Here is a 24,986-nt window from a genome sequence, read left to right as displayed (position 1 = left end):
CGAACTATTTGCACCACACACACCAGTCTCCAGATTTACTTGAGGGCTCTTTGAACTTGAGCTCAATCAGGACACATTCATATTACAGTATAATAATATAGCTACTTATATATTTATATATTCATTAATCAATACAGTAGTCTTATTGCTGTTAACAGATTTTATATGCGTAAACCCTTGTGTCGAGGCTACCTTTGTGATTGGCTGTGCGCCTCGAGGGGAGGCTTGGGTGGGTGGGGAACTTCAAGAGTTGCTGCCTGCCTTCAGTCGTGTCTCGGAGTTTAGCGACGCACATCAGCAGAGACGGAGGTTGCTGGAGTTGGTACATGAGCAGGTGGAGGACAGACGGGCACGTCCCAAAGTTTCAGGCTGAAGCTGTTCGGACACTGCGGACGCGCGAATGCTGGACACCCGAGTCAGGTTGGTGCAATATGATGCACAGAAGCACACCGCTTGTAATGTCTGTGTTAGAATAAAAAGCACAATTTAAAGAAGATTATGTGTTAAAAGCATGAATCTTTATGCGTTAATGAGAAGCTGCAGTTGCGTGCATGCCATTGTGCCGTTTGAGAAGCTGCAATGCTCAGTTTATAAGTAAGCCACTGATTCCGGTGTTTTTTTTGTGCCAAACTTTCGAAGTTATCCTCCCGCTACTGATGTTCTGTCCTTTTGTTGCTCAACCCAGTCTGCCAAACCACTATTAGCTGATCACAGTCTTTCTGCCAAAGAACAGCCGTAAATGCTTCTGTTGCTTTGGAAATAAATAAAGGGCTAGAAATGGAGAGCCTCGTGAGCCAAACTCAAAAGTTCAAATAAGATAAATTATTCAACTTTAGAAACTTTAAACAAAAAGCTAAAACCTTGCGTGACTGCTATATTATCAACTTTTTTTTGACATTGTTGTTGAAATAAAACCGCACATTTGATTATTTTTCCCCATATTAAAAGAGCACAAATATTGTCGGAGATATAGTTGGCTGCTTACCTGAATTTATTTAAAACTACAAAAGATTTTTTTGTTTTTTTTATATATAAAAAACAACAGTACAAACAAGTCAGAGCATCATGCGCCAGTGCACCATGAACTTGTAAGTGCGCTTGTCTGGAAACAGATTTCTGTTCTTCCGCCTTTAGTCTGAACAAGTCACCTTCAGGAAACACAGGTATCATAAGGAGACATGGGGGTGCATATTTTTTCCGCTGAATCCCCTAAGATCTCTACAATCACACAGATGCATACAGCTTTATGAATGCAGGTGAATTTAATTTAAAACTCTCAGTCAGAGTAAATAAATAATTTAAAAAATAATCCTTCAGAGTGTATTTTAGATTTAATGAGCTCTTTCGAGTTTACGGCTAATTTAGATAAGAAAACTGTGTCAGTCTATCCTTTACACGCTATCTGTGATCAGCTCCTTACAATTGGATGTAGCTCCTGGCCATGGGCGCGTGTTCATTACCCACCGACTCTGAAATCTGTGCCAGGCATTGGATGCACCACAGCCCTCTTGGCTCTCTTCGTTCATGTTGTCTCACATTACACTGACAACTGCTGAATAATTCAATTGTTAGCTGTATTGAGTGATCTAAGTTTTGATCTAAGGAATTTGATAGAGATCTGGACTCTCTTAGCTTGATGAAAGTTGTTATGATATTCGCCCAGGTGTCTACAGCATGCTGCATGTTATGTTAATCCTCCACCAAGGTGAAGGCTGAGACAGAGATATGTTTGATGGCTGTTTGTTTGCCAGTCTGTAAGCAGCATAAGGGAGAGACTGAATTTAATGAAATTTGGTGGAAAGGTGCAGCATGTGCTAATGAAAAATCTCATTAGATTTTGGTGCACATAACTTTCTTTTAAACTGCAAAATAGGGCATTAGCCTCACTCTCTGAAACCACTCTGATTTGTAGTTTTGTTTTAGATATAGTGAGTTTCTGTAAGATATAGTAAGATATAGTAAGTTTCTGATGAGTTCAGTTTTTTTGTATTGCTTTTATTCTACCCAGACACCGGATTTTTGCTTAAACATTTGCATCTTTGAGTCTTTACAAACTCTTGTTCTCCTGGAAACTACTCTTAAAATACACAGATTTCTTAATTAAACTCTCAAACATCAAACATTTGAAGCTGAATTTGTGGTAACTCTGCAAAAAGTATGTTTCAGTTAAATGAAATGCTATTTCAAACAATGACAACATATAACCTGACTTAAACAAAACACAATTTAAGGAAACAATAAATGGGGAAACTGCATGATTAAAGGTTTAAACACATGGCCTGTTGTTACTCTAATTTACTCAACACTGTCAGCCTACCAATTCAGATAAATACACAGCATGCGTGGTGGAGCTGCTTGGCAGGAAGCTGACAATGTCATTGTGTAATGACCTGTAATGAAAGAAGAGATGGCAACGAAATAAAAAACCCAGGTGGGCTCACCCTTTAGCCCTCCTCACACACCTGTCAGGATGTACGGCATTACGTGGCGCACATTTGAGAATCAGGTTCTCCACTACGCAGCTATCTCCCTGTGTTATTAGCTGTGATATCTGGTATCATTTACTCCCTACTGCACACCGAGGTGGTTGCTTTATTACATTGTTCAGCCGCTGCTTAAAAGCATCTGAGTGAGGAGGTGAAGTCACTGAAGTGTCTTTGCTGCATCATTCTGACAGACATAATTTAAATGTCATGCTGCGCAGTTATGAAATGACTTTTTTATGCGCAAGCGTGGGACAAGAAATCACCTGTGTGTTTTGTGGTACTTCTGCATATTGCCTCAGAGATGATAGCAGTGCTGCATTGAGCGTGGTTCAGTTTTCAGTTTGTATATTGTCTGGCACACAGACTAATAAACATCCACCTGGCTGTCCCAAAGAGCCACCTCCATCAGAGAGGGGAAAGTTTCATGTCAGCACAGAGGAGAAGATTGTGGGTCTTCAATCTTAACAAGAGGGAGTGATGCGATCCCCCCCCCCCCAAGGTGTTTTGATTTCCTTTTTGAGAATCATCAAATATTCAACAGAAATTCATCTATCAGATTTTGGTATCTGACTCAGGATCCAGGATTTATTGTCCCTGCTCTTTATCAGCTCAGAGAAAGACCTCCAAATGCTATAGCAACCCCCACAGCAAAAGTGTATTAACTCTCAGAAATACGAGAAAAGGAAAGGAGCTGAGTCTAGTTCGCTTATTGGAAAAAAAACTGCTGATAGCCCATGAAGGGAAGTGTGCAGATAAGTACTCCTTTATTGTGCCTCAGAAGTATTTGGCCTGGGAAGGCTGCAGGACGGTACACCCCATCTAGCTTTAAGCCCAATAATCAAATCAACTGAACTGACTACCTTCACTTCTGCAAGGTGATATGTCCGGGTGTTTTGCCATTACATTTCCTCTGAGTTGAATCTGTTCTCAGGACTAACTGGTAGCTTCTTTAATGGGGAGTGGAGCAGTCGGCAGCACCCTGCTGAGCAAAGTGATTTCAGCCTCCGTGTTTGAATCAGCACTTTGCCATTGTTGAGTATTTAAAGCCCCCTTTTTTATCAAAAGGTGCACAGGATTTACCCACCATCACGCTCTGATAATGTATGTTTTCCTTCACGGGTGTGGTGTTTTTGCCTCGCTGATTGAAGACCATTGTTTTACATCCTGGCTGACGTGTGCTCTGACGTCTCAGGTCTCTTCCTTTTACTGTCTACAAGAAAGTTTTGGACTTTTTAATGCTGACTCTCAGCCCTTTTCCAGCTTGGTTTTGAGCAAGTGTTGTGTGGGCAGGCCGTGTAATATATATATGGCCTTCATCGTGGGCTAGTTGGCTGGCTCGCACAGTCTCCGTTCTGTCCCAGTGGACTTGACAGAATGGCTGCCTGATGGAAGGAAAGTGCTGTCTTCTGACTTTCAGAGTGCTGACATCTTCATATTGGCCCGCGCATACACACACTTCTCCTGCTTACACCGTGCCCAAATCTCATCTCAGTTTTTCTTATTCATTCTTTCTCCGCCCTGATTATTTTTTTGCTTCCTCTTACTTCTGCATTTATCTGATTGATACCAACCAATCCATCATGCTCCGTGGGTTGCTGCAGATCTCCGTTCTGTCTGAACGCAGACACGAATCAGAAATTTAGCATTCTGCTCACCAAAGTTTTTTCCCTCTTTTGTCTCTTTTCTTGCTATATTTCCACTTAACTTTTGCCTGCACCTGGTCTTCACTTTACACATCATTCATCGAACTTCTCACCTTGCAGAGATAAGGTGTCTTTCCAACTGTTGTGCTTCAGACTGTTAGCTGTCACGATGTTTGTATTGACAGCAACAGGGGGTCTTTTAAGGTTAATAATATGGTTTGAACGCCCATGTCAGTTATTCTTTACATCTATAAATCTTCTCTCAGTCCTTTATCTTAATCAATACAAAGAGTAGTCCAGTGGAAGCTTTAATCCGCTCACTGCTGACCTGCTGCCACTAGTGAACTGGTCTCCTTTCAACTTCATCCCTGTGTGAATATTTTATGTCTGTGATTTGTGAATTAAATATAGGCTGGATATGATTGGGCTGACATTTATTCACATTGACTGGTGGGACAGAAGGGATTTTAGAGCTGATTAAAGTGGTGGTGGTGAATTGGAGAGAAAGGTGGGTTTCTGTGCTGCTTGTCAGAATGGCCTGAGCCTCACTCATTGAGGTAGATGGCTGGAGGCAACAAATTAGTTTCAGGGCTCTGAAAAAAGGCTTTTCTGCCTTTGAGTCAAACACTCTAAGGGTTTCACAGGACGAAAAAAATCACAATTATAGCCTGGAGTCATGACTCAGTGAAGTACAATTCCTTCAGTGAGTGTGTGGGTTTAGTCTTTTTTTTTAATTTATTATATTTTAGAGCCACTGATATTTTCTGTGACATTTATACTTTTTATAATTTGTAGTCAATACTAGTTGAATTCTCAAGTTTAAAATTCATAAGTTACATAACTTACACGGAAGTCTTTTGAACATCTGAAAAGATTCTTTGTCTGCAGGTGACAACACGTTTTGATGAAAACGTTGTGAAAGAATTCAAACAGCCAAGTCGAGACCAGTATTTGAGCTATTAGATATCCACATTTGATTTGTTTTTTTTTCATCAAATGGGTGATGTGGAGTTCTAGATATCCCAAAATGTTACTGTTTTAGATCTGGCTCCTCATCCAGGTCTGCTCCAATACTCCAAAAAAATGCACACTGAGAATCAAAGTCATAAAGTTGCAAACAAACTTTTGTTTCTTCCAGGCAGTGAAAACTGCAGCTGTTTAGTAACTGTCAGCATAAAACATGGCCTCATCTATAAGCTGCTCTGACTGTGTTAATGCCTGTAGGCATGTTTCTCCCTATTAACAAACTACCTGTACGTGCTGCAAGATGTGGCTGCTCAGGATAAAAGCCATTCATTTTCCACGACACTGTGCCTACATAACACACATAGGGCATGCCAGTCCATCTAAGTTTTACACAAAACTTTTAAAAAATGCAGTATAACACACCAGCATTTACAAAATTATAATTTTAAAGTCCTGCATTCTTCATTTGGTATATTTCTTATTTAAACAAACGCTGTCAAAATATTATAGTTGTGTATATACATGCATATAGTTCACATGAAGTACCATATTCGTTCATCTAATATATACCAAAAATTATTAAAATGCAGCCTTACAAAGTCCTGCACATGATACAAAGTGTCACTAATGACGTGAGGGGAGAGCTTTTGGCCAAGAAACTTACATACATAAAATGTCAAATTTTTACCCTGGTAACTGGCTTGTTTGGACATTGTGTCAGTTAAGAGTAAACCAATATTGGTTTAAGTGATGAATGAGATGTTATGAATCCCATACGTATACAGACTAACTCACATGATTCAGTGCTTTATTCCCACCAAGGCTTTCTAAAATATACATTGTCTGTATGTCTTCCTAAATACTGTGTGTCTCTGTGGGATTGCCCCTCATGCCCTCTTTGTTTACCCACTTCCCATTCTTGAATGAACTTTTAGTACTTCTGCTTAACAGCAGAGCATTCGGTTCTGTTTCTTCCTCTTTGCACAATGCAGAATTAACTTCATCGAGGTGATCATCAGTGGCACACAAGCTGGTGTTTCAAGCTGTCAAGGAGAGGGACACAAACACAAACTACCTGTTCTCTGCCCATCTGATTTTACTTGGTGTTTCTCTTTTGTTGAGCAATGCGAGCTTCACCAAGCAGCAGATGATCCTGTCTCAGGAGGATTTCAGCTGCGTTTAGGAAAAGAAAGTTTGTTTTATACATAGAGAATCTTGATCCGGGCTATCGAATTCTTTCACAGTGGATGCAGGGATATTCAAGTAAACTCCTAAGTATGCATATAAAGAAAAAAAGTGTTATTTTGGGCTGGTGATAAAATGATAGATGGTAGGCCGCTCTGAAGATGGAATTGCTCCGCTGCAGTGTTACTGTTGAAAACCACAAAGGACTTGTTTCTCTCCCTTGCTCCTTCATCTGTGTACAGCACAATTTGTCTTTTCCTGCACGGTGAGATGCTAACGTTTGGCACTCCAGGGCAGCATTCTTGTCTCTGAGTACTTAAAGGAAAATTCTGGGGTTTTTAAACATTCATGCCATTTTCTCTTATATTTGAATATAAATATTGATCGGCACAGAAATCTTTGTATTCAAATGCATATTGAGCACCATGACTGGAAACTGCTATAAGTAATAAAATGGTGCATGTAGACGCCTTGTCCATGATGTCGTCAGACACTTAAATCATGACTGAATCTCAACCTGTGCTGAGATAATAAAAGCTTGCTTTGCTGCTGCTAATTGCTCTTTGGAAACCACTGCAAGGGAGTAACAGACATGGTGTTTTCACAAAATATTTTTCTGAATGCGGGGATTTTTGTGCCTGTCAATAACTGATCTGAAAAAAATCCTGAAAAATGTCCTTTAACTTACCAGAAGATTCACATTTCTCCAAAGGGCAGAAAATGTATGATTTATGTCAACATTTTAAACAAAATCAGCATGAATTTCTTTGACTTTTTTCCACTTTTGATTGTTCATTACTTCACAATCATCAGGAAAGTTCAGTGTAGCAAATGTCAGTGTCAGACTTAACTTGAAGTATGAAAGAAATGTATTATCTTTAGGTTTATGTCATTTGGAAATCAGGTCATCTTGACAGAAATGTGCACATATTCAACTTTTGCATATCACCGTGTTCACTTCAAAACTAATTTCTCATATGATATCTATCTATATATCTATATAGATACATACAGTACAGTATATATGCTGTCTCTGATCAGACATTTGTTTTTCCAGAAATATTTGGCAATGAGATCCAAACCTCAAGTTCGTGAGGACCTAGTAGTCGGGAAGTTTTGTACATGTTTTTATGTAAAAGGGGCAGGTTACTGAAAACCTTTAAAGATAAGCTGTACTGCCTACTCTGTTATGCTGCTGGATCTTTTTGTTTTGAAAGGTCAGCAGCCTTGACTGCTTTCCTCTCACAGTACTGTTTCTCATTTGCATGTACACCAAGTGAAAGAACGGCGTTGTCTCACACACAAATACCTTTTGGTACACAGCAGTGTGTATACAGAGCCTACCAGCCTGGCTGTGATTAAAATATTTAATTGCCCAGCTTTATCACTGTTACTGTAACTACAGACAGTCTGCCAGCCTAATCATGACTGGGGCTATCTGAGGAACTGGCTGACCGTGAGCTGAGATGCTAGCCAAGTTTAAAGAGGAATGACTACTCAGACACTCAGGTGCTAAAAATACCTGTTAGATAATTGTGTTTGGGTCGGTAAATCTGAGTGAGGGTGTTTGTGTTTGTGCAAATGCGTGACTCCTTTCTTTGGAAAGTGTACAAAAACATACCTGAATTACTGAGAGCTGCAGCTTAAGCTACACATGTAAATGGCATGAGGAAAATGTTTGGTGTTGTACGCAGCTCAAGGTGACCCGGTCGCTATTTGCCTCATTAGCCACTGACACATTGCAGGTGCAAACTACCTGAGGTGGTGAATGAATCAAGACAGGACTGTTTGTATCTCCACAGAAAAAGTCAAATGTATTGATAAGGCTCAATTAAAGATGGTATTAATACATTTCCACTGGACCCTCCTACTGTTTGTGTGTTTGTGTTTAGTTTGTGTGTAGTTATGACGACTAACTGCATATTTGTCTTCTGAACTGCACAACTACTATGGTGATGTAAGGGGGATACCCATCTGAGCTCGTGGATCACATGCAGCTCCTCTCTGCCTTTCTCTCCAGGTCCACTTTATCTTTATCAGGAGCAAATTGGAAGGGGTTAATTCAATTCCTTGCAGGCTGAGGCTGAAGCTGAGACGAACATTTACCATCTCTGTCTCTTTCTCTCTCCACTTGCTCTCTGATGCTCTTTTCCGCCCTTTTTCTTTGTTTCTAAAGTCTAATTACTTTCAGAGAGTGGCTACACTCAGGTTATAAATAATAACAAATCAAGGCTGTCTCTGTTCTGAACTTTAAAAGAAGAGGACAGTTATGGTCTGCCGACGTGTTAAAAGATCACGTTTGAATGTGAGATCAGTGTGATTCGTGGAGCTGCTTGGTAAGCAGAGAGGCCCCCAACGTAAAAGGCCAAAAGACACTTACGGAGATGAAAATAGCTTGCAAAAAAGTCATTAAGACTAAGGATGAAATTTAACTGCAACCTAAATATGTGTCCTGTACTGCAACAGGGCGTTTTAGTTTCTGAACACACACTGATGTCAGAGAAATCATTAACCAACTGAAAAAAATATATCACAACAATATGTTACTTTTATGAATACATTAATGTCCTAAAAAAGTTAATATCATTGCTGAACTATTTACTCCTTTTTTTTATATTAGTCACCTCAGTATTGCATTATGGGAAATAAATGCCAGCATGGTCCACCATGTCCATTATGTCCACTGTCTCTTGTGTCGACACAATTACTAAACCTGAAAATAACCCAGAAAAAGATGTCCCAAATAACTCCTCTTTGATAGATGAAATAACTCCTCATTTAACTCCTTTTTATTTTCCTAATCTATTTTGTTTGTTTGTTTTCCTCAAAATAGCATCTGTCTCGTTTTTTCTCCCGAATCTTTTGGAACAAAAGAATGTAGAAAACCTAAACTTGGCCACATTTCTGGATATAGCTAAATTCAGAAATATTACATTTTTTGTTTTCCTTTTTTACTGAAAACAACTAGTCTGCAGTTCCTGAGAGCAATGGCAGTGGACCAAAGTAGTGACGAGTCGGAATCTTGAGCTGAAACCCTGGATAATCTATAATCTATGATAAAGACCATTAGGAGGCTGTAGATCTGGGCAATGACTCCCTGTAGCTTCATCACCATGAGTGATCCTTTTTTATTGCCACTGTGATTTCAAATTGCTATTTGAAACAAACATTGTATAAATTGTAAAAATATTGAGTTCCCCACTCTACAATGAATCAATAGTAATTGAACATGGTTGTACTTTAGATTGAAGAGTAAAAACCACTGAAGCTGTGTCTGTATGTGTGTGAGAGATAGCAGGAGGTGGATAGAGGAGGAAAAAGGTGACACCTATGTCACCTGAGAGGTAACTAAATTATTTTCAGCCCTCCTCAAGTCATTTACCCTGATGAGTTCTGTCAACATTAGCTTGACAAATGGCTCAGGGGATACGATAGGAAACGAATGTGTGCACGCACTACTACTTTAGAGGTGCAGTCAACTGTACGTCTGCTGTATCTAAATGTGTTTCACTTAAGTTTGCCTTCTGACTGTGGCCATGCCATTGTGTGTTTTTGAATATGAATATATCTGTGTGTGTGGAAGTGTGAGAGACGTGTCCATTTAAGGGAGTGTCTGCTTCACCCCCCTTCATCACAGGGGTCTCAATGGTCCTTCAGGGTAATGTCTTGGAGGAGAGATGGAGTGGGCGGAAAATAATATCCGATGAGGCTGATAAATGTGTGCACGTGTGTGCATGTGAAGCTGATGGAGGCTGATGGTGGGAGAGAGATTTAACGAGGAGGGAAATAAGCTGAGCAATCTCTGTCTGTCCTCTTTCTACCTAACAATTACTTATTCACACACACACACCTACATACACTTTAGGAGCCCATGGATGAACTATTGGGTCACTGACTCTATGGAGGCTTGTTGCAAGGCAAACATTTTTTTTGCATTTGTGCCATTTTCTGAAAATAGATCATTACACTCAAAGCTGTTAATAAATTAATTTCAGTATATTTTATGTAGAAGTAAAAGTGCATCATGTGATCAGTTTCTCTATTCAAATTAAAAAACCCTCTCAGATTTATTACAGAGTGGATATTTTGATACCTTTAATTCATTCCATCAGCATTTTGAGTAAGGTTTTTGGTTTTCTCAGCAGTATTTGTTTTCCTGTCTTTTTTTAGATTTTTTAGACTTTTTTTTCAATTTAGTTTTTTATGGGTTTGACTATCAACTGTAAGGTATTTTCTGGACGTCTTTGTCTTAATGTGATAGTGGCGGTCTGTTGTAGGCAGATTTTGGAATTAAATGTCAGTTTGTTTTGATTCCAGCCTAAAATGCATTTTACTCAAACAACCCTTACTTAGCAGTTGTTCAGTAGGACTGGTGGAGACCTGGATATTTGAATCCAGTGTGAGATCAACATTTGTGCCTTTCAACCATAGAGCAATGTGCAAAGAGCAAAGACCAATTGACATTTAAAAATCATGTAATAGATATCTGTAATGCTCTATTTGTCTGCAGACAATCAGTCCTTATTAAGTTTATTCAAGGTCGAAAAGCAAAAGTTTAGTAGACATCTGGTCTCCCTAAACAAATTAATTAATGGTCATATCAACAAATAGGTTTTCACAAAAGAAGCCATAAGAAATGTTTTATCCTGTGTGGGTATCATCTCCATGCTCTCTGTGTGCTACTTACATTTCCTTTCAAGCATTATATGACATGAGCACACCACCAGCTTATATTGCTTAACTCTGTATAAAGCCATAAAAGTTCACCATGCACAACACTATCAGACAGGAATGTAATTTCCACGTAATTAAGCACAAATGTGTATTTTGTATTTAACTAATGAGTGTTGTGTAATGCTGATCTTTGTATGTGGCTTGGATGGCGTGCCTATCTTATCTCGACTATTTGCAAACCCATAAACTTTCACTGTTAACTGTAATGATTCAATATGTATAAATAGGTGTTTGGTATTTTTGTTAAGCATTTACATATTTCAATGCATGGTCTACAACTACAAATTGGTACTACGCAGTGTTGTATTCACATCTAAGGCTGTGTGTTGTTGTACTTTAAAAGCGAGGCTGTTCTGTGCTTGCATTAAAAATGTACACATTGTTTGTGCTTTGTTATTATTCTATTTTATCTGCACTAATCAAAGAAAATACCAGGTCTATTATGTGCCTTTTTTTTATTGTACCTGTTGAAGCAGGAATAGTTCCGCCTGTTATTCACACAGTTTCATGGTTCATGTTATTGTAGCCTAACGTAAAAGGTTTTCATATTTTGACTTGCAGGCGAAAAGGCACAGTTTTGATGTTGACATTAACAAAGGCTTTAGTTTATTCATCTATCCCACCAAGTCAAGACAGGACTAACGATAAACTTTAATCAGAATGGACATTTTGCTTGTCATGAAACGGTGTCACTAATGATAAAATTAAGTACATTTAGAGGAGCTTTTTGCAGGTTGCTAGTGTGCAGACAGACTCACTCTCACTTCGTACACATGAGCTATGACGAGTCAAAATGGGTTTAATAGTTTTGTATTCCAAATCAATTCTAATTTACCATAAAGTGCACTTTTCCAACCTCCACCATTTCATGTGTGTGTGGATTCCGTGTGATACTAAATATTTATGAAATACAGTGTAATTCCCTCTGCAGAGTGAAAAAGTAGTGACATTTGCACGCACACTGCTCGGTGCTAACAATCCTAACAATGAAACGTCTCAAAAGGTTTAGCTGTCGCCTGTGTATGGTTCAATGCATATGGTTAAGTCCATTAGTATTTGGATGAGGAGGCCATTTTTTGGGATTCTGTCTCTTTTTACTATGATTGTGGGCAATCAAGAAGTCCTGAAGGTGCAAACCTGCAGCTTTAATTTGAGACAAACAACAAATAAAATTGCATGAACCATATAGACGCTCAAGACATTTTTTTTATGCACGTTCTCCATTTTCACTGGCTTGAAAATCATTTCAGACACACATTTAGATATAGAAATTGTTTTTGATACTTGGATACAAATACCTTGCAGACTGTGAGTGCCTGAAATTTTGTATCTGCTAGTATTAAGATGCTTTTTTTTTTAGCAGTTGCTCTTAATTGCTGCTTGTTTGGGGCTCTTTCTGTGTCCAGTTTTAGCTGAAGAAGAGGGGTTGGTAGAAAAACATTTAAAATCCCTCAAAAGTTATATTAATAGATATTCTTATTAAAGTACTTTGTCCTTGAAATTTTTTTACAAAACCTACCCCAGCCATATTTCCTGAAGGCCAGTGCTGCTGGCTTTTCTTTATTTAAATTTGTGACAGCTTGGCAAAATGGTCATGAAATGCGAGCTGCCTAGAAAACAAAGCATTAGCTTTCAGGTAACTGTAGCCCTAAAATGCTAAAGAATTAAGACATTAATTTGGTTTCAAAGCCATGAAAGTTCCCCGTGGTAACAGTTTGAAAGAATAACAGTTGTGCAACTTCTGCTGTTATTGTTTCTTAAACAAATATCTAAATTATTTTCTTCTTATTTTTCATTTTTTTCAAGGGTTTTGCATCTCATCTTTCTGAAAGTAAAAACCTGGAATAGCTTTCACACACAGCAGCAGGTCTATTTTGTACATATGCCGGCGTGCACATTCTTTCGCAGTGTGAGTGTTACTCCCAGGTGTGTCATCCTGCTGCCAGCCAGCCTGGTGCAGCGGGCACCCTGGAGACACTGGCTGATGAAGTATCAGATAGAAAACCTTTTGAACTGAACACGACAGAGAGGCAAAGGCAGAGGGTGTATGGTGAAGGCATTTTGCCATGGTCACACAGAGGAGAGTCAGTCGAGTCTGTGCCAGTGAACCTCTCTTTTCTCCACTGTACTGCTGCCTGTTCACCACAGAAACTCTATCATTAGCTCATCTATGAATCTTGAAATGTTTTGCTTCAACTTCCTCTGTTCCCCCTCAGGACAATCTTGCCTTTGTCTCTTTTGAGCACTACCAACTGTTAGCACACACACACACACACACACACACACATATCTATCAGCATTACCTTTATCTGAACAAAAATCCCTGTCACCACTCTATTCAGACGTGTGAGCAAGTGTAAATGGTTTACGTATCACATGTCCTCAATGATTTGAAACCTGGTCCGCCACGGGAGATGTGATTTTAGATTATTAATGAGGCTCCACAACACTTTGTCTTCCATCATGTGAACAAATGAAAGAAAGGGGTCAACAAGGGAACAAATGCCGTCCTGTAACAGTGCACTGAAAAATCGGGGTTGAGGTAATGTGGTATCAGTGTTTATAATCCTGCATTCATTACTGCTAATGTGGCAATAATGATACCATAATCAACTTCCTAATTGAGTGTCATTACAGGGAGTGCTGGTGCTGTGTTCTCTGTGCAGATGGCTAATGTTACTGTTACTTAGTGAGCAGAGGGCTGTTATAATCACCGTATATAATGAAATGAGGAGGGAATAGCCTAATTTTGTTGTTATGGTCTACATTAGACACAGTGGGAAAGTTGTACAATGCTGGTTTGACTATGCACTTCTATAATGCATATTAAATCAGCTAATATGGTTTAATTTGAGAGATTTTGGCTGAGATTCTAACCATATGCTTCTAATTCTTTCAGGTGGAGCTCATGGACTCAGATTAACCAGGAACATCTGTCAATAAGTCTGGTTATGCTCATCAGCCACATCTGTTGAGGACTGCTGGAACAGCCACTTTTCATTTGTGACTGACAACTCATCCTACCTAACAGAAAAACCCAGACATTCTCAAAGTATTTTCTACCTCTAGTTGCTTCTCTGCTTGTCAAGAGAGGCAGTTTTTGAAGCGGTCATCCTTAAGGCTAAACGGTCGAGGAAACTTATTTCAATATTTGATGGTTCTAACCCACTTATCATGCTCTAGCTAGCTGGGTGAAAGGAAAACTTTGCAATTAGCAGGTGCTATTTGATATTCAAGGCCACTTATCTGCTGATCTCTGCATTAGCTGCATACAAACACCCACACATTCTGCATACACGGCCACACACACACCTGGTTGCTGGCCTCCTCAGATGCTTCAAATATTGCAGTTTGTAACAGTTGTGTCAGCCTCTCAGTTCAGTGGTACAAAACCAGACACGCGTGTCCTTCGGTATACTACCAACTCTCCTAGATTTCACCGACCTTGACAGTGCTCAGTGACGTTTGTGTGTTTGTTTGCATTAGCAGGAGGCAGTGTCACGCCCTGTCTGCTCTGATTGAGAGCGAAAATAAGAGCTGATGTGGCAGAGTGACTCCAATAAATAGAAAAATGACCGCCTGAGGCCCGGCCACTCAAATAAGAAAAGTATAGAGCATCATTAGGCTTTTAAGCCACTTTCTAAAATGTGTGACACAAAAAAGTAGTCCATATTAATTGAAAAGTGGATGTGTGTGTAGATGTGTGTGTCTGTCACATTGTCAGAGCAGATTAGGGTCAGAGCTGTCTTTGTCATGTCACTGTGACTGACCTAGATTTGACAACATCAGGCAGTAAGTCTACTTCCACGCTACTCACCCGCTGACTTAAGTTATCAAAGGTCTCAAGATTGCCCCTAATGAACACCTTCCCCTCCTTCTCCACACTTCCATCGAACACACCAGCCATCCAGTCAGTGTGTAAGCCCTGTCTCCGGGTCCCGTGGAGGATGAACAATGTGCCTACACTTGACTATGAATTGCTGCTGTCCCCGGCCAGCTCTTCCCTGCCCGGCAGTGTCGGTGGTGCCAGCAGCAGCCCCCCTCTGGCCTTGGGTGGGGTGGACACGGAGCAGCGAACCGCCTTGGCCTTTGTTGGCCTCCTCATACTCTTCTTGGTCTTCCTGCTGGTCAGGTGCTTCAGGATCCTGCTGGACCCCTACAGCCGCATGCCCGCTTCATCCTGGACTGACCACAAGGAGGGGCTGGAGAGGGGTCAGTTTGATTATGCACTGGTGTAGGGTGTGAATTTGGTGTGGACAGGAGAATATTTCCTTGCACACAAGCCGTTTCCTTCATTTTGTAGAAAAGACGGACACTGACAATGCATTATGTTGTAAATCCACTCAGGGGGTGGGCGGATGGGATTGTTAGCTTTTGCTGGATTTAAATCACGGTGTTCTGTATGTTCTGGTGTAAATATGCGGCTACAGGATAATGTGAAACCACTAATGTGATTCAACAAGAGGCTCACCCTGCAAGCCAAACACTCAAACTCAGTAAATGGACCTTGAAGGACAGAAACCATGAGCTGCACAGCTGCCTTAACCTGACCTAGTGCAACAGTCAGACATGCTACCACACCACAACATCATTGTAGGTTTAGGTTTTCTTAACCCCGCGCTCATCAGTATTAAAACACAATTTGATTTTGGGAACATCGCTCACAACCTCAGAGCTGCATTTTTGAGAGCACGCAATGTGCATTACACAAGCAGAATTCCAATGAAGGAGTTTACACAGAAGCAGATGCCCCTTTAATGAACAAAGATCCAGTACAAAGTGTCCTCTTTTAAGTGCTGATCGAGGAGCACAAACTTTCACTTTCTTTGAGCTGAATCTGATCCTTGAACAGCACTGCAGCTCCACATGCTTTTAAAGACCCAAGCAGGTAGTTTCCATGAAATCGTGTTTGTCTATGTTTTGTGTGTTACTGTGTCTATATCTGAGAAGCCATATTGAAACATATACTCCCTTATTACTGCAAGTAGAGTTTACGTTAACTGGTTGTGCCCTTTGCTTTAGTCTGCCTGCCAAGTGTGGTGATGAAGCAAACAGCGACCTTTAGGCAAAAGAAAGCTTTATTTTTCTATACTCGACTCAAGTTTGGGAGTCTTCTTTTTGCTATCCTTTTGTCTCTTCCTCTTACTAAACCAAACTTTAGACTGTGGATTTTTGAAGTAGTCATGCAGCCCTGTTTTAAAAGGAGGCAAAGTTGAAAGCTTTGCTTTTTTTGTGGTTGTGTTTTTCTGACTATCTGCTTTGTTTTTGATACACAGGTCAAAAATGGCAGAAAAAATGATATTTTAATCTTCAGTTACTCTTCTCTGATTCGAGGTGATAGCTGTACTGTGTGAGAAACATTGTTCATGTTTGAAATGAAATAAAACAACCTGCTACTTAGCCTACTATGTCTGTGTACTCAGTGCCTCTCTTTTTAGCAATAGCTAGCATGCTATTGCACGTCAGCATGCAAGCCAAGAAGGAAAAAAAAACTAAAGTCTTAAAAATATAACCCACAATATTTTATTGCTGTGAATGTCATTGGACAAAAGTTTACAATATTACGTGAATCACACTGATTTTACAGATTGCCATTTGGTGTTAAAACTTTTTCTTTTTCACCTTTACATGATAATTTAAGACATAAAAAGATGCTTCATCATGGCTAATTTATTTATTTGATCTTCAGCTGGTGAGTGTTACTGGGTGATTGTCATTAGCTTACAGTTAAACTCTGGTATCATCAGGTGTCACTCTTTTTCAAAAAAAGAAACTTCCTGATCCTTGTTTTTCTGTATTATAAAGTTCATGACAGTTTGCTGCAAACAGTTGGTGATGACAGATTTCAAGTTTGACACTGACACTGAGATACAGTAAGCACATGTCTTTTTCAAGAAACAAAATGGCAAACAAAGAAAAATGACAAATTAACATTACAGATACAAAGTATACAAAGGTTCTCCGGTTAGAAAATGGTTATGTGTTATAAACATCGTCTACTGAAGGCTGTGGTACAGTGCAGCAACCTTGAATGTTAAAAAAAAATACAAGAAAAAGAAAAAAAAGTATTATCATTTAGCACCGTAGATCCCAAGAGGGTTTGCATGAATCCTTATGGCATATGACAGACAGTGTAAGCTTCCCTGTGTGTGATTAAAACGGCTAATGATAATGTTTTCTAATCTTTTCGCTAATGGCTGACATGAACGGTGAACAGATGCCAGTCATTGATCGACAAACATGACGTTGCTTTGTTTTTGTTTTTTTTGCGTTTTCTTTTCATACAAAACAAGGTCAACAGCACTTCAAGCCTTCAATCTTAATTAATTTTTGTTTTGTTTTTGGCTTGCCTGGACTGTAAAAGGAAAAAAAAAATCTACATTTCACGTAAAAATATACAATTTAGTTTTCAAGAAGCAAATTTGATAATATTGTTTTTTCAGACAATAAAAGACGGACACACATGAATAAAACCTAGCAAAAAATGTCACGCTTGCAATCCACACTGCACTTACTTTGTACAGCGTTATGAGATGGTATTATGTAGCACCCTTTTTTTCTCTTTGAGAGACCAAAATAATCATGAGTAATGAAGTCTGACCTGATGAGTATTCTTTTATTTTCTTTATGAGGTTTCGTGTTCACCTGTGCGTGCCCTTGCTCTGTAAAGCACTTCTTTTACTTACAGCTTAACATGTTATGTACCTTTGAGACTGCTCTACTGTTCTGAAGTGTCTCTTTGCGTTGTAAACGAGGCTCAGTCCTCAGATTTCGAGCTCAAAGTAAAGTCAAAGAAGTCAGATGAAGTCAGCTTAATGTCAGCTACAGCTCTTCTCCTGAAGCAAGTCAGAGTTTGTAGTAAAACTAGGAGAAGCTAAAAGCTGACTCTCAGGTCTAGAATCAGTGCACCTGAAGTAAAAATCCCTTAAAGGATAAATACAAACGTGACCAGATCTACCTTCTTTAAATTCTATAAGCTACTAGCTGGTGTATTCCCTGCCCATGATGGATGCTGAGGGACGCTAGCACCCTCTTTTGTTTTAAAGTCAGCATCACAGCATGGTGTCCATACTCTGTAAGAGGTACTGAGGTAACCAAACATGACAGCACACACACGCACACGTCTGCTTTGCCCTGCCCACGGGAAGGAGCAAAAATAAGTGACATCAGAGCAGAACACAGCTTGCTTGCTGTTTTCTCATCTGATGTTTGGTTGGTATCCAGCTATAGGGAACAGAATGAGACGGACTTAAGAACCTGAAATGCTGTATAAATGTTGCAGTCCTTCGTGAAAACATTTTCAAACAGCACAAATACATTAAATGACATACTACAATACTGATAAGGGCAAATGTGACAAACCTTTATTCCCAGTGTTGTGATTTTTCTCCCAAGATAACAGAGAGGTGACAGAGTCCTTAGACCAGGTATACTATCAAACAGAAATAACATTTTGCATGCAGTGCTTGGATTTGAATATTGCCATACATCTTACGTAAAGACAGGCCTCTCTCAGCACTTCAACCATTTCTGTTAACCCCCTGTTCAGTGTAGTTTCATGTTATTCTAATCTACAAAGGTGCTACATGGAGCTATAAGCCTTTTGTCTGCTATTTTTTCTGTAGGAGGTGGCTTTGGTCCAAGCACAAAAGCACCTCTCTGCTATCTATTCCACTGGCCCTCAGTGGAGAATGAGAGCTGGGTCAGGTAGGAGTGGATTCAGGGTAAAAAAAAAAAAAAAGCACAAAACATGAACACATAATAACAGTAACAAAGTGGTGGCAGAGTTGGGCTGATTGACTCAGTCTTTCATAGCCCTTTAATAGCCCCTGTAGGCTAGATGGTCCCGTGGTGGTTAGATGACAAGGGTGGAGGGGTTATTGGATTAAAGGTAAAAACTCAGTCCAGAGAGAGAGCGCACGCACACTGAGCTCAGTGCAGGTGGACTTGGAGCTTGATGCGCAGAGCATCTCCTAGCTCCCCTTGTAGGTAGTCACTGTCATGCTGCTCCTCCAGCTGTTGTAGTCTGCGGGGCCCAAACAGTGGCATGCTGGTAATCTCCAGGCGGTAGGAACCTGGTGGAGGTGGTCGCTTGCCAAGCCTGAGCACGCTCTTTCCGTCGCGGCGTTCCAGCAGGCGGAAGTGTTCATTGGCATTGCCATGGGTTATGACGTAGCGTACATGGTGCTCCAGGGGGTGCAGGGCGGGCAGAAGCTCGAGCAGAGGCTCTTTGTTGAGCAGCGAGGCCAGCGAGAGGTTCATGGGGATGGAGGCATGGGTGTCCACACTGGCCATACTCACTGCTGGTTCCTAAAGAAAAGACAAGGAGAAAGGACTGTGAATTCTTACAACAATCCCAATTACTCACTTAAGACTCTGAAACTGAAAGGATTTATGAAAAACAGATTCAGTTTTTCAGCACATGTACCTGGTTGAGCTCATTTTCATCGGCATTGCGCTTGTGTCGTCCATTCTTTCCTCCTCCATTGATCTTGCATTCGTAGCAGGCTTCCGGAGACAAACTGTCATCGTCATCACCCTCCAGAAGCTGGCCTGGGAAACCTGAGCCTGATACACAGTGACTGCATGGAGACAAACACATTTAAAATTTAATACCACCAACACATGAAACTGTTCCTTGTGGTACAATGAGACACCATCTTTTTTTCTTTTTCTTTTTTTTTATATGATCTGCTAGATGTAATCTCTACTCTGTGGCCCCTCACCCCTGTCCTGCTCTGTAGAAGCCTCCGGGACAGCCACACAAGTAGCCTCCATCAGTGTTGGAGCAGCCGTACATGCAGGGGTTTGTGCCCGAGCTGCATTCATTCACATCTTGGCAGCCTCCACCACCCTGCTCAAAGTCGAAGCCGGAGGGACACACACACTTGAAGCTGCCCAGTGTGTTGTAGCAAGAGGCAGAGCCGCAAACTGTCCCAGCCTGGCATTCGTTTTCATCTGCAGGAAGAAACGAGGTTCAGAGAGGATAAGGAAGTTAATACTGTAAATGATAGTCAGCAAATTAAAACTTAGGATGATGCTGTCATGAAAAAGCTCTGCAGTTACTGCTGCAAGTCATAATTCCACAAGACTGCTTCGTCATATATTGATAAAATTATCTCAACACGTAATTCTCGAAGTTTGAAGGCAAAGCATTAGCTTAGATGTATTTTATTCTCTCCGATACCTGATGAATGTATGTATCCACAGCCTGACTTGGGATATCAGAAGTAGTTACAATTATATCAGATAATTGTGATAATCGGCGTATTTTCATTATAATCGTTTCCATTTGCCTGTTCGAAAACAGCTGGATGAAACTGACTGAAATGTTGCAGTGGGACATGGTTTTTCACCTTTTTCATGCAGCTGACGCCCATTTAATGACATCATCTAACTGCGACCGTGTCTTCTGCTGTGGACTTGTCATGTCTGCTAAGTGCAATTAGTATTAAGAGAGTCTAAGAGGCAGACATACTTTATTTTTTCATGTTCCCGAATTTATTTTTAATATATGACAGTTGTTTCTTATTAGTGTAAGATGATTTTATGAAATTATCATGCATATAGCATAACAGCAGCACAAGAATTCAGTTGTTAATCGCATTTATTTGTTCGACAAATAATTTACGACTAATATTTCATAACTGTGACAGCCCTAATCCCAACATGTATCTTTTATCTTACAAAGATATTACAAAATGATCTCTGTTATTAGTATTCCTTACTGTAAATTCTTGTGACTTAAAACAACACTGACTTATCTGCAGATACTGTACGTGCAGATTTATAGGTCTAGCTAATCTTAACACCCATAATTCATGGATTAACTTTCTGACTGCACTGTCAATTAATACTAAAAAGGAACATATAAACAATGTCTCCTTACAAGAGTCAAAAAGCTTCTAAAATACCTTACTAAATTTAATCTCTGCTATAATACCAGAGCTGTCTCCATGACTACTGTTGTGACAAAAATCTCACTGAGACACTGAGTCACAGCAACTCACCCACACACTGGTTCCACTGGTAGTGCTGCACGTAGCCCTGGGGACAGCCACAGCGGTAACCTCCCATCATGTTCTGACAGCCATGCTGACAGCGGTGGCTACTGCTGCACTCGTCCACATCTGAGGAAAGTGAAAATGAAGGCTTATAAATACACACCTAATTTCCCATTTTCAGTGCAGACGCCAAGTATGATTGAGTGCGACCACAATTTTCAACAAATTCAATCACGAACACTTCCACAGAACCTTTTCCATGTGTCTTTCCACACTTTTGGGGTTTTAAAAGGACCCGCCTCTCAAATATGGTTAACTAAATGATGCATCTGCTCACCCTCACACCCCAGGCCTGTAGTGTCCAACGAGAAACCTTTAGTGCATTCACAGTTGAAGCTTCCAGGTGTGTTGACACAAGAGGCTCGTGAACCACACATGCTGGTCTGGGCCGTGCATTCATTGTTGTCTGCAAAGAGCAAAGACATGTGGTCAGGGAAAATCATTTTTATTACCCTGACTTTTACTGTTGTGGTGTCCTCTTGCTCTGATTTTGTACTGATTTGATTTTGCACTCACCAATGCAGGCAGTCTGGTGCTGAGTGAAGCCAGGAGGACACTTGCACGTGAAACCTCCGATGGTGTTAACACAGAGGAACTGACAGTTGTGCTGTTTAGTGGAACACTCATCCAAATCTTGGTGGAAAAAAGGAAAGCATGAAAACTGATGAAGCCTAAAATCTGCTGAACGTGATGATAGAGCATTACACTAAAATTCCTGCACTGAATACATCATTATAAGTGTAAGAGGGCAATAAACAGAGCCTAGTCCTCAACTATTTCCCACAAATGCTAGAGGGATTTCTCAATACAGCTACAGAGAACAGAGTGTAATTACCTTTGCAGGTCTTTCCATCTGGTTGCATGCTGTATCCTCTGGGACAGGAGCACAGGTAGCTGCCCTCTGTGTTTTTACACAGGAAGTTGCAGGGTTTCGGAGACAGAGAGCACTCATCCATATCTGCAATATACACGAAGTGAGATGAGCATGGAGAAATATCAGAGGAGAAGCTAAGCTAGATGTTTGGAGGTTGACACCAAAACTATAAGACATTTGTCTTTATAATTTTTATCACAAACCCTTGCCACCAAACTGAGAGACAATGTGAGAGACAAGACAGCAGGACATACCAACACAGGTGGTTGCAGTGAAGTCAGCTTTGTATCCCACGTTACAGTGGCAGCGGAAGGATCCAATGCTGTTGATGCACTGACCATTATGACAAAGATCTGGCAACACCTGGCACTCATTGATGTCTGAAAAAACAGATATTTTTAAGTGGTCTGCAGTGGACAGACTCATACAGCTACATCCACAAGTCAACAAAGAGCATCTTTGTGGCAATGGGAGCTCTCTATCTCACAGCTTCACTTGATTTTTTTACACAGATAAAGTTAAAAAAGGAATTTTGTATTTCATATAATGTATTTCTCACCTCTCCCATCTGTGGTGTAGCCGGGTCCAAGTGGGCACATCTTCTTGTACTGTATGGTGCCAGGCAGTGGGCACAGCTCACACTGTGACCCCCAGCCTCGACCCGCATTGCAGCAGCACTCTGACTTGGTCACACTGTTCCTGTTGGTTGATGACTGCTGGCACATGGTCTGCAGAACCTCTGTGTAACAGTAGCCCTTTCTGTTGTCTGTAAGATAGGGTGAGAGGAAAACATATGAATGGATTCCCTAGAGACTTTGGGTTTCTGGTATTCCTCGGCTGAGTTCACATCCAAAAAGCGGGTTCTTCATTGGTAATGGTCTTACCAATACATTCAGTTCCAGTGGAGCTCGGCTCAAAGCCATCATTGCACTCGCAGCGGTAGCTTCCCACTGTGTTGACACAGCGGCCGTTCTTACAGATGCCGGGTTTGGCACGACATTCATTCAGGTCTGCCGGAGTACAGAACAGACGTCGGCAGGATGAGAGGAGCGAAGAAGAGTACAAATGCAGTCGAAACTGTACTGTAAAATGAAACTGTGACCTATTTCTCTAGCTGAAGCAGTTTCACTTACCCATGCATCCGTCTCCGTCTGGTCGACGCTGCATGCCAGGAGGGCAGATACACATGAAGGTCCCAATCAGGTTCTTACAGGTCATGCCTTTTGAGTCACAATCATCCAGTCCCTCTGAGCACTCGTCCTGGTCTATTGAGGGGCAATGAGAGATGGCCATAGGGTGAATTGTAAAGCCTGAGGGGTTATATTTGCTTTCAAGTGTTTTAAAGATTTATCTATATCTATACAATGTATCACACAGAAATCAGTAAAAGAGAAAGAAGAGACCTAATTCCTAATCTCTGATCTGCTGCACTCTCTCACCTCTGCACATGCGTTGGTCGTCTCGCAGCACATAACCAGCAGGACACATACACTCATAGGAACCGAAGGTGTTGACACAACGGAAGGCGCAGAGCAGAGGATTCTGGGAGCACTCGTTGATGTCTTGATTCAAGAGGTGAGGCAGGAAGATTTGAATTAAATCTATTTCATATCAAACTGAAAATAAGTGTAACTGTACTGGTGACTATTGCGGTGAGTGAAACACTGACCTTCACAGGTCATCATGGACCCTGGTTCAAAGCCTTCCTGACACGAACACTCGAAACCTCCCACCACGTTGGTGCAGGTTCCATTTCCACATGGGTTGCCGATGGAGCACTCATCGGTGTCTGGATAAACCAGAGAGCAAAGGATGAAACAGAGAAAATAGTTCAAACCAATTCAACATTATCTTGGACGTTAAAAAGAATCAACAGCTTAAATCCAAAAACAGATCACTGTGATATAGGAATAAGTTAAAATCAGTCTCCATCAAAATAACTCAAAATAATTTGAGTTTGTTAATACAGTCTGTGACACAGCAACAAAGAGCTCAGTGGTCAGAGCTCCTTCACTCAAGCAGAAATCCAGGAGCTTCTGATACAATCTTTTCTAACCAGCAGATTTCATGATTTCACCCAAAAAAAAATCGATTATATGAAATCTTTGTGCATAGTTTAATGGCAGAAACCGTCTCACCAACACAGTTGACTCCAGTGTAATCCAGGTTGTATCCAAAGGGACATTCGCATCGGAAAGAACCATCCGTGTTGATGCAGATACCATTCTGGCAGATTCCCGGATTATCCAGACACTCATTCATATCTACATAAAGCAAAAGATAGTCAGCTAAATACACCCTCCCACCATTGTCTTTATATTTAAAGGGGTAGATTAGCATTGCAGCACTCACCCTCACGAGTATTATCGCGTCCGGGCAGGGCTCCGTGGCCATAGGGACACAGAGTGTCAAAAGCAGCTGGAGAACAACCAAAACACAGCCGTTTTTTAATATTTCACAATCAAACTGTGTGGAGATTTGATGTCTTGTGTGTCTGTTGTACACACCATCGCTTTCTTGTGGGCACAGCTCACAAGGAAGTCCCCATCCCTCTCCAGGCATCTTGCTGCAGCAGCATTTGGCCTTGGTGGTGTTGAAGGCTTTGGGGACTGAGCACTTGCCTGCCTCAAATTTGGTGAAGCAGAAACTTTCTCTGGTGTCTGAAAAAAAAGAAAAAAGAAAAACACAAACTTCCAATCAATTCAGTGATTCTGTTGCTCTCTGGGAACAGATAGTGGCTTTTGTGTCAATACATTGGGCACAATAACAATATCCTCATTAATTTCCCCCAAGTGTAACACATTTATTCACAATCTCCAGCACTGCTGCGTGCGAATTCAATCAGCAGTTTCACTCACCATAGCAGCGCCGTTTGTTGTCAGAGAGTACGAAGCCTGGCTGACAGGTGCACTGGAAGCTGCCGGGGGTGTTGGTGCAGGTGCCAAACTGGCAGATGTTGGGCTCCACATCACACTCGTTGATATCTGGGAAGCGGGAGTAGAAAAGGGAAGAGGAGGGGTAGGTGAAACTGAAA

At 40.8% G+C, this 24,986-nt stretch overlaps 2 protein-coding genes across 3 annotated transcripts in view; one reads left to right on the top strand and one right to left on the bottom strand.

The window, feature by feature from the left end:
* The first annotated feature begins 280 nt into the window (after positions 1-280).
* LOC142399829 (cortexin-1-like) lies at positions 281-16,422 on the top strand. The gene is made up of 2 exons (XM_075484371.1): positions 281-420; positions 13,914-16,422. Exon 2 carries the CDS (start codon positions 14,872-14,874, stop codon positions 15,250-15,252), a length of 381 nt encoding a protein of 126 aa, XP_075340486.1. The 5' UTR covers positions 281-420; positions 13,914-14,871; the 3' UTR covers positions 15,253-16,422.
* A 92-nt stretch (positions 16,423-16,514) lies between these two features.
* Positions 16,515-24,986, bottom strand: part of fbn3 (fibrillin 3) — a 71,727-nt gene continuing 63,255 nt past the window's right edge. For both annotated transcript variants that reach the window (XM_075485393.1, XM_075485394.1), the window contains exons 49-65: positions 24,811-24,936; positions 24,460-24,612; positions 24,305-24,370; positions 24,091-24,216; positions 23,622-23,741; positions 23,392-23,514; positions 23,086-23,217; positions 22,837-22,962; positions 22,512-22,718; positions 22,207-22,332; positions 21,914-22,036; positions 21,595-21,711; positions 21,356-21,484; positions 21,025-21,144; positions 19,741-19,972; positions 19,443-19,596; positions 16,515-19,324 (exon numbers count right to left, since the gene is read on the bottom strand). In XM_075485393.1, the coding sequence (XP_075341508.1) occupies positions 18,947-19,324; positions 19,443-19,596; positions 19,741-19,972; positions 21,025-21,144; positions 21,356-21,484; positions 21,595-21,711; positions 21,914-22,036; positions 22,207-22,332; positions 22,512-22,718; positions 22,837-22,962; positions 23,086-23,217; positions 23,392-23,514; positions 23,622-23,741; positions 24,091-24,216; positions 24,305-24,370; positions 24,460-24,612; positions 24,811-24,936 (2,558 nt within the window). In that variant the 3' untranslated portion in view covers positions 16,515-18,946. The remainder of the gene's footprint in view (positions 19,325-19,442; positions 19,597-19,740; positions 19,973-21,024; positions 21,145-21,355; positions 21,485-21,594; positions 21,712-21,913; positions 22,037-22,206; positions 22,333-22,511; positions 22,719-22,836; positions 22,963-23,085; positions 23,218-23,391; positions 23,515-23,621; positions 23,742-24,090; positions 24,217-24,304; positions 24,371-24,459; positions 24,613-24,810; positions 24,937-24,986) is intronic.

The sequence above is a fragment of the Odontesthes bonariensis genome, chromosome 15 (genome assembly GCF_027942865.1).
Source record: "Odontesthes bonariensis isolate fOdoBon6 chromosome 15, fOdoBon6.hap1, whole genome shotgun sequence".
Taxonomy (NCBI): domain Eukaryota; kingdom Metazoa; phylum Chordata; class Actinopteri; order Atheriniformes; family Atherinopsidae; genus Odontesthes; species Odontesthes bonariensis.
Note: the sequence above shows the minus strand (reverse complement) of the source record. Positions and strands in the feature narration are given on the sequence as shown.

Excerpts from the sequence above, each read along its gene's own strand:
- LOC142399829 (XM_075484371.1), top strand. The coding sequence starts at position 14,872 with ATGAACACCTTCCCCTCCTTCTCCACACTTCCATCGAACACACCAGCC.